At 37.1% G+C, this 13,499-nt stretch overlaps 1 protein-coding gene across 1 annotated transcript in view; it reads left to right on the forward strand.

The window, feature by feature from the left end:
- Nucleotides 1-13,499, forward strand: part of LOC124796080 (breast cancer type 2 susceptibility protein-like) — a 173,362-nt gene that overhangs the window by 92,200 nt on the left and 67,663 nt on the right. Inside the window, exons 7-8 of the mRNA XM_047260165.1 lie at nucleotides 4,778-4,999; nucleotides 12,955-13,165. Coding sequence (XP_047116121.1) covers nucleotides 4,778-4,999; nucleotides 12,955-13,165 — 433 coding nt within the window. The remainder of the gene's footprint in view (nucleotides 1-4,777; nucleotides 5,000-12,954; nucleotides 13,166-13,499) is intronic.

The raw sequence follows: 13,499 nt of genomic DNA on the forward strand, positions 1-13,499 counted from the left end.
CAGTGATATAAGTGATGTATAATGTAGTAAATAATAAGGCACAAAATGTTTTTGTTTTATGAAAATTATTGAAGTATTAAAAAAAATTAAGCAATTTTCAATAGGGACTTAATTTGTGCTCACCCTGTGTATCACTGAACATATCTGTAAAATTGTATCATTATATGACACACAGTCCAGGAGATATGATATTGTAAACATTGAGATACATGAAAAACTAGGTTTTGCTTAAAATTGAGTGCAAATTACCTAGACTATATTCATGCAGTGTTTTATAATGAGAACACTTAGCAACTTCCATTAAACTTTAAGCAAAATTTTGAACCTTCCCTAAACTTTTTGTCGCTTACATGCATGAAGTCAAATATTTAACACATTAATACATTTGCAAAGCAATTAGACATTTAAAGTTGTTTTATATGCATGAGTTTGATTTTACTCTTATAATATACTGCAGGGCCTTTAAAAAGGACAGATCACACCTTGTCTATAAGAAGGAGAACATAAGTGATTGACAAAACTGCGATTCTATATCATTGACATGCATGTGTTTTAGAATCAAAGAACATATTCTGATCTCAAAGGTAAGGGAGTATCTCAGATAGAATGACCTCCTTCATGCCAGCCAACCAGAATGGATTCCAAAAACATCTTGTCATGTGAAACCCAACACGTGCTTTTCTTGCATGACATCCTGGATGCCATAGGTCAAGGAACTCGGGGTGATGCAATATTTCTTAACTTCTGAAAAATATTTTACTTGGTACCACACCAACATTTATTAACAAAAGTACAGTTATATAGGGTAGCAAAAGATAAAAATTATGAGTGACTTGATAATTGCTTGTTAGGCAGGACACAGCGTGTTATCTTCAATGGATAATCATTGACAGAAGTAAAAGTAACATCAGGAGTGCTCCAAGGAAGTATGTTGGGACTGTTGTTGTTTATATTCTTTATTAATAAACTGGCAGACAGTATTAATAGTTATGCAGACTTTTGCAGATGATGCAGGTATCTATAATGAAAAACTGTGTGAAAAAGCTATACGAATATTCAGTTCAATCTTGATAAGATTTCAGAGTAGTTCAAAGACTAGCAACTCGGTCAGAAATGTAAAAGTGTGCAATTCACACAACATAAAAACATAATATCCTACCATATCAATGAGCCACAATGAAGTCAGTCACATACGTGCCCGCCCCCAAACAACACACACACGAATACCCGAATACCTAGGAGTAATAATTTGTTGAGATATGGAATAGAATGGTCACATAAGTTCAGTTACAGATGGAAAAAGTAACAGACTTCAGTTCATTGGTAGGATGCTGAGATAATCAGCCTACAGAGGAGACTGCTTACAAAACCCTCAAGCAAACTGTCCTTTAACATTGCTCAAGTGTGTGGAATCCATACCAAATAAACTGACAGAGGATATTTAATGTATACAGACAACTGCAGCGTGAAAGATCACAGGTTTGTTTGTCTCACAGGGCAGTGTCACAGAAATGATGAAAAAGTTGAATTGTCAGGCACTTGAAAATAGATACCTATTATCCCTTAAAGCCTATTTACAAAGTTTCAAAACTGAATATTAAGGGGTAGTATAGGTATTCATATTGTAAATGATAATTGTTTACTATGTACCACAGTGGTGTAAGGACATCTGAGATGAACAATTCGATATAAAACACTTATGGTCTATTAAGCCACATTGATCTACAAAAGCCATTTAAGTTACAGCGTAGCAGCGCTACATAATATTTTTAATATACTCTCACTCTCTTACACAACCATCATTCGTTAACATTAGTAAGTTAACTGTTCCTGAGAGGGAAGTGAAAGGAAAAGCCTTCAGATTGTTTTTCCACTTTGATCTAAACTTAACCCTTACAATCACAGTTGCCTCGTAGTAAGAAAACCAGAGAAAGTGATGTAATTGTTAATTCTGTGCTGTCAAAATTCACATAATTGTGGGATAACATTTACACAAATATTAATTATACAGCTTGTAAGCACACAAAGAAGCCAGTGTCATAAGTGGGTGAGAGCATGTTAAAAATCTTGCATGCTGCAGGTGCATTAAAGCTTAAGTGACTTTTGTGGGCCTGTAGTGATTCGAGTATTTCTGTGTAAATTCTAAAACCACTCGGCCTTCTACCATCTTGCACACACAATATTCTAGACTGAAAGTATGGCCAATAGCAGTGTATTTTTCATTTCTAAAATGTGTGTGCTCTGAATTCATGTATCCTTTAATGTGAGTTCTTGTAACAAAGTTGCAAAATAGGACTTTCTGAAGAATGTAGTTAAGAACTTTCTTATCTACAAGTGTGGGATGTTAGAATCCTACCCACTGCATCACATGTTTGTGTGTGCAGGCTTAAAGTCAATCATGAGAAGAAAGTAGACGTGATGGTCGAATGACACTGACAAGTACTTGTTGGTCAATCCATAGACTTTTAGAGGATGAATCGTGGAGTTTTTAGGCAGCTCTGTGCCTATTGTATCATTGACTATTGTTATATGAAAGAAGAACAGTTCAAAAAGTAATTTTGTAGACTCTTAATCCAGCCTTGTTAGAGGGAAGACCTATTTTATGATTCATGTGAAATAGAGTCATGGTTATTAAGCCAACTCTTTTATAAATGTAATTAAATTTGTTTCTGACATTGGATGGAGCAAGTGAAGTCGTATATGTATGAGGAAAGTGAGAATTTTATTCTGTATGGAGTTCAAATATACTGTTGGTTGACAAAAAGTAAAGTTCACGTATCTATTTATTTCACGAGTAGAGAGAGAGGCTTAACTATTTCTGTACCTAGCATCATTCAATGGAGAAGAAGTCAAGAGAGTTTTCCAGCAGCCAGCTAGCCAGCAAAGAAGATCGGCTGCGAATCTCAAGTAAATCACCTCGTATAAAAGAAGTGGGAAGTTTGTACATCTACTTCACACTTTAAATTGGCATCAAAAACATTAGAGACCAACCTGAGGTTGCTTCCAGGTTTGATAGACCACAAGCGTCTTGTATCAAATTGTTCATCAACACCCTTACAACACAGTGGTATGTAGTAAACATTTATCATTTAACCTGCAGTGAACTGCAACCTTTTACATTTCTGAACATGTAGATCAAGTTGCTAATCTTTGCACCATGTTGAAATCTTATCAAGATCTGACTGTATATTTATGGAGCTTCTTTCAGGTAGTACTTCATTAAAGACAACTGCATCATCTGCAAAAAGCTGGATTTTGCTATTAATATTGTCTGCAAGCTTGTTGACATTCAACATGAACAGCCAGGGTCCCAACACACTTCCCTGGGGCACACCCGAAATTACTTCTACGTCTGACGATGACTCTCCATCCAAGATAACATGCTGTGTCCTCCCTACCAAAAAATCCTCAATCCAGTCATGAATTTCACTTGATTCATCATATGATCATACTTTTGACAATAAGTGTGGGTATGAGACTGATATAAATGCTTTTTTGGAAATCAAGAAGTACTGCATCTACCTGATTGCTTGATTCAAAGCTTTCAGTATGTCATATGAGAAAAGTGCAAGTTAGGTTTCACATGATCGATGTTTTCGAAGCCCATACTGGTTGGTGTCGAGGAGGTCATTCTATTCAGGATACTTCATTAGGTTTTAGCTCAGAATATGTTCTAAGATTCTACAACCAATCGATGTCAAGGGTATTGCACAGTGGTTTTGTGGATCACTTCTACTATCCTTTTTGTAGACGGGTGTGACCTGTGCCTTTTTCCAAGAACTGGGCATGGTTCTTTGTTTGAGGGGCCTACGATAGATTGAAATTAGAAGAGGGGCTAACTCAGGCACAAATTCATATAGACTCTGACAGGGATTCCATCAAGCCCTGGAGCTTTGTTCAATTTTAACGATTTCAGCTGTTTCTCAACACTGCTGATGCTAATAATTATTTCATTCATCTTTTCAAGGATCTTGGGGATTATTGCTACTCTTGCCTTTAATACCTTAGTCAAAACATATTAATTAAGCCTACTGTGTTTGTGTTTTCTGTTTTGATGCTGTAGAAATTTGAGTTATTATAGGAATGTTTGGCTGCCTGGGTCCCTGCTACCATTTTTAATGTTTTGATACAGTGAGCATGATATTGTCATTCCATTTAATAATGTTTGAAAATGAGTTCTTTGAAGCTGAAGTTCGTATTTGTGATTATTAAATTATGAATTTTGTGTATTAGAGAATTATATAATAATATATGTTGGATATATATAATTTGAGTTTCCTCCATGGGAATGCTATTTGTAAGGAAAAGTTTTAGTTTTCTACCATTGATTCAGAGAAATGAAAGATGTAGTTTATTTCCTGGCATCTGTTATTGAGCAAATTTCCTCAGGTTTTCTAGCATGCTACTTCAGCCCAGCAACTGTATATCTTTCTCTATCCAAACTAACTAGTTGTTTTATTTATCAGTAAAAGAGAGGCGCACACCTCATGCACACATGACCGCCACCTCCAGCAATTCAGACTAAAATACCATTCCGGCCCGAGTTGCTGTAGTTGGCAGGTGTGTGTGTGTTTTATTGATGTAGGCTGCAGCCTAAAGCTTTTTGTATGTGTCTTTTAATGGTGCCTGACTGAAACTAATGTGTCTTCTTTATGGTAAGTAGCGATCTGTCTTTTCCTACATTGTTAATATTCCTACTAGGATTTCCATTGCTTGGAGTTGTTTTATTTAACATACATAATAGTAGAATATAATTCACCAGCATTCCTCTTTGCAGCATGAAGAAGCACAGGAAGAAAATGGAAAAGAAGGAAATAGACAGTGCTTGAAAATGTGCAACTATGAATTGGAACTGACTGATGGTTGGTACAGCATTGGGTGCACTGTTGATATGGAAATGTGTCACTTAATAGAAGCAGGCCATGTTGCAGTTGGTACTAAGCTAGTAACCCACAGTGCAGAGCTGGTCAACTGTGAACAGCCTTGTTCACCATTGGAGGTAAATACTGAAGCAATTTAAAATATAGCCCAGTGTTGTTGTTGCTTTCAAAAGTTTTGCATCAGTTGTTGAATGTGTCTTTTGTATCGACAATGAAAATATTTTTAGTTCAATAGTTGTGCATATTTCAGTACTGCCATTACTTCTTGTTGAAGGAGGTAAACAGAATTAACAGAACACATTCAGTTTTGTACACAGAATGTTAGAGTAATTTTTGTAATGCGGTTCTGTTCTAAAAAAGAATGATGAACAAATTATAAACACATCAAATGTTATAGTGCACTAGTATCTAGTTACACGGTTACTGACCCAAAACTAAAAGTTAGTACAATATTCAGAATGTTGGAGGGACATGTAGAGATGTATGTGACTTGGGTGCAGAATGTGAGATATATAAAGAGCAGAAGAGTTGTGCTCTTTGATGCATAGGCAGAACAGGAATCTAAGACATTAAATTTGATAAAAAATTGAAATTTCTTAAATTCATCAAATAGAACATGCATGAACATATCCACTGACGTCCCCTATAAAGTACCAGAAATGGGGCAAATCGTGTAAGAAGTGAATTGTGGCTTATAAAAGGTAGTCAGAAACAGTTTAAAAATCTTGTAAGGGTGTTGCAGGGTAGATTATTCTGAGAAATAACTGTTAAGGAAAAAAAAAAGATACGTGCACCATTTTTTATTTAATTAGTATTAAAATTAGCCAATCAAGTCATTGTGCACTCAAATTCAAGCAGCTTGTCAGCAACGGTGTTGGCAGACATGTTCTTCATTTCGTTTGCTCAAAAGGAACAAGAGAACAATACAATTATCACTTCATCACAGCTGTGAGAAATATGTGTTATGCCTACTTCCATCATTATCTTTTCGCACCTCTTTCCTTGTAAATTTACGGTTAAACAAACACTTTCGACACAATCAGCTGCACAAATAAGGAGTTCTGCTACACAAGCTGACACCATTAACACCAGTTGTTCCCATAAGAAGAAGGTGGTCCCAAGACTACTGAACTGTTTTCTCAGGCTGTACCCTTGCTACCGGTCAGTGTCCAATGTTTGTATCATTCTACTGTTCGATTTGAGGAAACCAAATGAAGAAGATGTTGGCACGCTATTTGAATTTGTGCATGCAAAGACCTGATTGGCCAACTTCCATGCTAATTATATCGGAAACAGTGCAGCGTATCAAATTTATTCTTATCAATTGTTTCCCAATACAACCTACCCTGAAACACCGATACAAGCTTTTCAGTCTTGTATAACACAGATGTTCCTTTAAGATCACTCAATCTAGGTGACATATTTATCTTTACAAGATCTGTATGATGCCAAAGACTTTGTCTACCATTTACCACATAAATAGAAACTCATAGCCCGGTTTTCAATGAGAGAGTAATTTTTGTACTACCTGCAACTATCTTGACTTTTATAACAAATACACAGTTAGAATAAGTGGTATGGGAACCAGAATGTCCTCACTTGCCAGCCTTCTTTTGGGATGCAATAATATGAAATATATATAATATTCCAGAAAATGTGATTTATTCATCTCACGATGTTAATTTACTAACCATTTGATTAGGGTATGGTTAACACACAAAAATGTGTTTTATTAGTTTAATTTAGCTATCTGTGTGTTCCATTGATCACAATTTTGATCCCTCATTATAATGTGTAAGAAGTTATTATTATAACACAATTTCTCGGTAAAAGATACTGTATGTCAAAATCTTGACCATTTTACATAATTCTCCTCCGTCCCCCCCCACGCGCGCGCGCGCGCGCACACACACACACACACACACACACACACACACACACACACACACACACCACGCTATTACATATCCAGAGTTTTTCTACAGTGTACAAGGGTTTGTTTGAAGTTAATTTTACTTTCTGTTAAATCATTTGTGTCACTGGGCAGATTGTTAATGATTTTTACTGCTGAATACCTCAATCCTCTCTCTGCCATTCTGCCATGCTAAGGCAGGATGACAGATAACGTATGTCATGTCTCCCCTTATGGTTATATTCATGAATATTTGTGTCATTTCCAAACTGCAATTGTTCATTGACAACAAACTTTGTAAGGGAGTAAATATACTGTGAGGATATTGTCAGTATGCCCGGATGTATAAAGACCTGTCTACTAGACGTTGTATTTACATCTACATCTACATGGTTATTCTGCAATTCACAATTATGTGCCTGGCAGAGGGTTCTTCGAACCACCTTAAAGTTATTTCTCTGGTCTTCCATTCTGAAAAAGTGTGCAGGAGAAATTAACACACACGTTTTTCGGTGCACACTGTTTTCTCTTACATTATTATGATGATCATTTCTCCCTATGTAGGTGGGTGCCAGCAAAATATTCTCATACTCTGAGGAGCAAGTTGGTTATTGAAATTTTGTGAGGAAGTCCTGCTGCAGCAAAACATGCCACTGTTTTAATGACTGCCACCCCAGATTGTGTATCATACCTGTGGCACTCTCTCCCTTACTTTGTGATAATACAAAATGAGCTGCCCTTCTGTGAACTTTTTCGATATCCTCCATCAATCCTATCTGATGCGTATTCTATACCATACAGATAAGCATATTTTCTATGTGTTGTGCCAGTAAATCATAGTCTATGGTTTGCTTTCCCTAACTGAAATTTAGCGGATTATTTTTTTAGTGCACACTTTTCATGATTTAGAGCCAGTTGCCACCTTTTGCCCCATACAGATATCTGGCCTAAATCATTTTGCAATTTGTTTTGATCATCTGATTACTTTACATGATGGTAAATGACATCATCTTCTGCAAACAATGTAAGAGGGCTGCTCAGATTGTCTCCTAAATTGTTTACTTAGATCAGGAACATCACAGGGCCTATGACACTTCCTGGGGGAACGCCAAATATTACTTCTGTTTCTCTCAATGACTTTCCATCAGTTATTATGAACTGTGACCTCTCTGACAGGAAATCTTGACTCCGGTCACACAGCTGAGACAATATTCCTTAGGCACTCAATTTAATTAGAAATCGTTTGTGAAGAATAGTATCAGAAGCATTCTGGAAATCTAAAAATATGGAATCAATTTGAGATTCCCTGTCCATGGCACTTTTTACTTTGTGAGAATAAAGAGCTAGTTGTGTTTCACTAGAATGATATTTTCTGAATCCGTGTTGGCTATTTGTCAATAAATAGTTTTCTTTGAGGTGATTCATAATGTTTGAGCACAGTATATGTTCAAAAATTCTGCTGCAAATTATTAGTAGTGATATGGGCCTGTAATTCAGCATATTACTGCTCTTTGCTTTCTTTGGTATCGGTGTGACTTGTGAAACTTTCCAGTCTTTGGGTATGGATCTTTCATGAAGCAAGCAGTTGCATACAATTGCTAAGTATGGAGCTATTTTATTGGCATACTCTGAAAGGAATCTGATTGGCATACAGTCTGGACTAGAAGCCTTGACCTTTGTAAGTCTTTTAAGCTGCTTCGCTACACTGAGAATATGTACTTCTAAGTTACACAAGTTGGCAGTTGTTCTCAATTCAAATTGTGGAATATTTACTTCATCTTCTTTTGTGAAGGAATTTCAGAAAACTATGTTTAGTAACTCTGCTTTCTTTATAGGGCACTGTAGAGTCAACACCGGAAATTATCATTATTACATGTCGTCGTACAACAACACTTTTTCCTCCAATGACAAGTAAACCCAGAATATTATACTAAAAGATATTAGTGAACATAACGGGGGAAAGTAAATATGCTGTTTGACATTTTCATCTCAAAAATTTGATACTACACAGACTGCAAAAGTTACACAGCTTAGACACTAAAGAAGGTACACTGATGAGGAAAAATATTGTAACCAGCTGCTTAATTGTGTGTTGCTTCACCTATGGAACATAATACAGCAGTGTTTCTGCATTGCATGAATTCAACAAGTCCATGGTAGCTCTGGAGGCATGTGGCAGTAGATGTCGGTGCACAGGTCGCAATAGCATCCCACATGTGTACCATCAGGGTCAGATCAGGTGATTTTGGTGGCCAAGACATCAACAGAAGTTCGCTATCATGCTCCTTAAACCACTGTAGCATGAATGTAGCCTTATGACATGGACAGACAATATTCACATAGTTCACAGCTGTCATAGTGCCTTCAATTATGACTTGAGGTCCCACCAGAGCACAGGTTAATGCCTCCCATAGAATAGTCTTGGCCCCACCAGCTTGTTTCTGGCACAGTGCGTGTTTCGAGCAGCCATTCACCTAGATGATGGGATATCCATTGGTCTCTTGTCACAAGTAACGTGATTCATTTGACCAGGCAGCTAGTTTCCATTGATCCACGGTCTAATCTTGATGATCCTATGGCCAACTGTAATAGTAATTGGTAACATCATTGGTCAACATTGAGATCAATTAGGTTCATATGGTGCATAACGCCATATTCTGCAATGTGCATTGAGTAGTGTGCTCAGAAGCACTTGGGCATGCTCTAGCATTGTATTCTGTAATCACATCTGCTACAGATCACCGTGTATCCTGCTTTACAGAGCAGGCCTCCACATTCGTGTTCTGTGATGAGGCATGGACACCCAACACCTAGTCGCCTACTCATGGGTTCACCATGCTTCAACCTTTTTCCATAGATGCTCATGGCAGTAGCAAATGAATGCTGACCAAATCTGCCTTTCCAAGATGCTCGTTTTCCAGGTGTTTGTCCCTAACAAGCCATCCTTTGTCAAAGTCACTTATGTTAGTGGATTTCACCCCTTTGCGGCTCATACTGTCACTAGAATGATTCCTCATTCATCCCTAATTCACTGAAATACTTACCTTACCAAGTCGTGAGCCTATAATGCCACCAGATGGCATTCTTTCTCGTGATAGGCAGTGGTCATAAAGTTTGGGCTCATCGGTGTATGTAACATATGGCTTTCTTTTCAGGTTCTTACTTACATATACAAGATTACTCCACATTTCACACTGAAGCATTTGACATAGTGTTCATAGAACCACGTTCAGATTATCGTTCAACTGTTCCACTCTCTAATAAAGCCTAGTTTACACGACGACACTACGTTCCATGGAACTGTGCTACATGCCAAGTGCGGCAGGTGATTGAGTGATTTGTTGGTGAAACTAAATGATTTTGGACTGTTCCAAATTCAGTGATTACTAACTGCATGAGTAGTGTGGTTAGGTGTGTCGGTAGAGAGTAAACAAATTGGAATATGAAGTGGAGAATGGAGAAAATTGTTTGCTTGTTGGATATCTATGCTATGAATAGATGTTTCTGGGATTTTAATGATGTTGACCACAAAAACAATTAGCAACATGTTGTTGCACTGGAGCTGGTCATATGTAATCTGAACAAGGATAGGTTGGCAATATCTGAGCTTCAGAACAAAATTCATTCAGTTAAGAATACACATGCAGACTAATTAAGAAAAATACAGGCAAGCAAAATATCTGGCTATGGAACACCTTATGACTACAAAACTAAAGTCACACAGTTTGCGCTGGCCAACTGAAGTCTCATGGTTTGAGTTGGCCAATTACTTCTTAAAGAAAAGGAAAATTGTTGATAGGGGAAAGGCTACCCAAATCTGAAAAGCTGTGCTCTTTATTCAGTATTCATTTATTTAAAATGTCAGAGCAGTGCTTCCCATTCACAAATTGTAGTACATTGTAGTACATTTTGAACTTCAAAATCTTACCACTGTACATATCCATCTGCAAGAAGATAATTTGCACACCATTCTCTACTAAATGCGGTCTCCCCCCCCCCCCCCTCCCCCAACCTCCTCTCCTCCCCCAGCATTTTTGCTTCTCCATGTTGCTGGCTGATAAACTCCATTATCAACACGCTACTGGTCTATTAGCTGTACTTGTGCATATTATTGGGGCACTGTATTGTGAGTCGCACTTGTAGCCCTGACAACTTTGTCAACTCGGTGGACCATGCCATGACAAAGATTTAATTAAATATGGTGTTAATCGAAATGAGAGTCATTACCAAGTAAAACTAAATCTTCTAGTAGGCCGAGAATTCTGGACTGTACCGCATGAAATCCAATTACAGTGTCTTACTTCCGCAATATATTATTAACTCCGTTTAGAAGAAATATAAATTGTTCTGGTGTCATTCTGAGTTGATTAAAATAAATTCTAGAGTCTTCCACTACCATTTCCTTCAGCCGGGTTGCTGAGCATCTGAGCTGATGTCTTTTCTTTACACAGTCGTGAACCCAAACATGTTTCCTATTTCTTTTCTTATGCAGCAGTTTCACACAAACATGCATTAACTCTGCAGCAACTTGTGCAGCTGCCAAAACTTTCATTTTAGACATGACTGTGGCATTCACAAAAGGACAAAACTGAGATGTACAGTGGTGATGCTGTGACTACTGCCATGTACAAAACCACTTGTGAGCAACTCATGTCATGTAACAAGTGGCACAACACAGTGTTTTCTTGTAAACTAGTCTGAACACATAGAAAACATAAGCACCTAAATCTTTCCATGCAAGCTATGATTTCTCTTGATTTATCACAATGGTCATTTCTCCCTAGCTAGATCCAATTCAATAAAATGTCTTGGTGCATTCAGAGAAAAAAGTTGGCCATTATAATTTTGTGAACGATATTGCCACAATGAAAAGTGCCTTTGCTTCAGTGATTGCCTCCGCACCATGCTTTCATATCCCTGACACGCTGTCCTTTATTGCATAATAATACAAAATGAGCTGCCCTTCTCTGAACTTTTTTTTTATGTCCTCTGTCAATCCAATCTGCACACAGCAATAATCCTTAAAGAGGACTGACAAGCGTAGTGTAGGCAGTCTGTTTGGTATATTTGTTGCATCTTTTAAATGTTGCACCAATAAAATAGAGTCTTTAGTTAACTTTCTCCACAACTTATTCTGTGCAATAGTTCCAATTTATGTTGTTCATGATTGTAATCCATAGGTATTTAACTGTATCAACAGTCTTTCACTCTGTGTGATATATAATGTAATTGAAATGTAACAGAATCTCTTTAGTCTCATGGGGAGGATCTCACTCTTTGTATTGTCCAGAGTCAACTGCCACCTTTTGAGCCATGCAGATAACTTGTCTAAACTATTTTTTAATTGGTTTACAATGTTCTAATGACTTACAAGGTGATGAATGACAGTATAATCTGCAAACAATCTAGAAAAGCTGTTCAGATTGTGTCTTAAATCATTTACATAGATTAAAAGCAGCATAGGGCCTTCCTTGGTTAGCCTCATATATATCTTTGGTTTCATTACTTGAGTGTTTATCATTTACTACAAACAGTGGCTTTCTGGCAGGAAAAAATTAAAGCAGTTGCACATCTAAGACAATACTTCATAGACACACAATTATGTCTGACATTTTCAGCTTCCCTGTCTTTAGCTACAGATCTATCTTTAGGTTGGTGACAGATTTGCCTGTAAGTGATTTCTATGAAATGTATTGATAAGTCACAGAAATTGCTATCGGTGCTTCGGAAATCCAAATTGAGACTGACTAAACATCTTATTTTGGAGAGGTATGCTATGATTCTTGTACACACAGTTCTTTCCTTTACCTTCAAAAAGGAGGTAAGTAGTGAGACTGATCGATAATTGTCAATGGCAGTCTCACTACCTTCTTTAGAGAATCTACTTTTGCTACATCTTTATTTTTGTGAATTATTTTAATTTATGCTATTTTGAATAATACTCCCACAACTTTACTAACCTGGCTCATGAGATGTTCTGAGTTAATCTGTTAAGCTGCAATCATGTTTCCAAGCTATCAGATGTGTTAATGATACATTAAGGTTTTTACCGTTTCGTGATTTTCATTTAATTCAGATGTATCATCTGCTACATAATTGTAATGGTCTAATAACTGGTGTTGATTGTGACATTTCTTCACTTCTAATGTAATTGTTTTGTAGGCAGGACCCAATGTTAGATTAAAAATCCATACAAATTCAACAAGAAGAGCACGTTGGGATTGCAGACTTGGGTTCTGTAGACAGCCTGGTCCTTTGCCTGTCTCTCTCAGTTCACTGAAACCTGCTGGTGGTGTCATCAGTTGTGTTACTGCTGTAATTGCTCGAGTCTATCCTGTTGTATATATGGAAAAGGGCCCTGATGGAAAGGCAGGTAAGATAAAGGAGTTTCATTGGTCTGAAGGAAATTAGCGAAACTGGCTTACCTTGATCATTTTTTCTGTGTTTTTATTCACATATTAGCTTGTTATTATTCAGAGTGAACAAGAAGGTTGTACAAAAAAATCATGCTAGGAGCAGATTTATCTTGTATCTATTTGAGAAGTATTCATTTACAATTAAAGGAAGAGCAATAAAAAGTTTTACATAACATAATAACCAGCAGACACAGGTACACCAATAGTGGCATTTATAAAATAACTACTCCCACGTATCAATTTACAAAGAGACAGAGTTCCTGGTCAGTACTAGGCTGGCCTAACTGACAA

The sequence above is a fragment of the Schistocerca piceifrons genome, chromosome 4, assembly GCF_021461385.2.
Source record: "Schistocerca piceifrons isolate TAMUIC-IGC-003096 chromosome 4, iqSchPice1.1, whole genome shotgun sequence".
NCBI lineage: Eukaryota > Metazoa > Arthropoda > Insecta > Orthoptera > Acrididae > Schistocerca > Schistocerca piceifrons.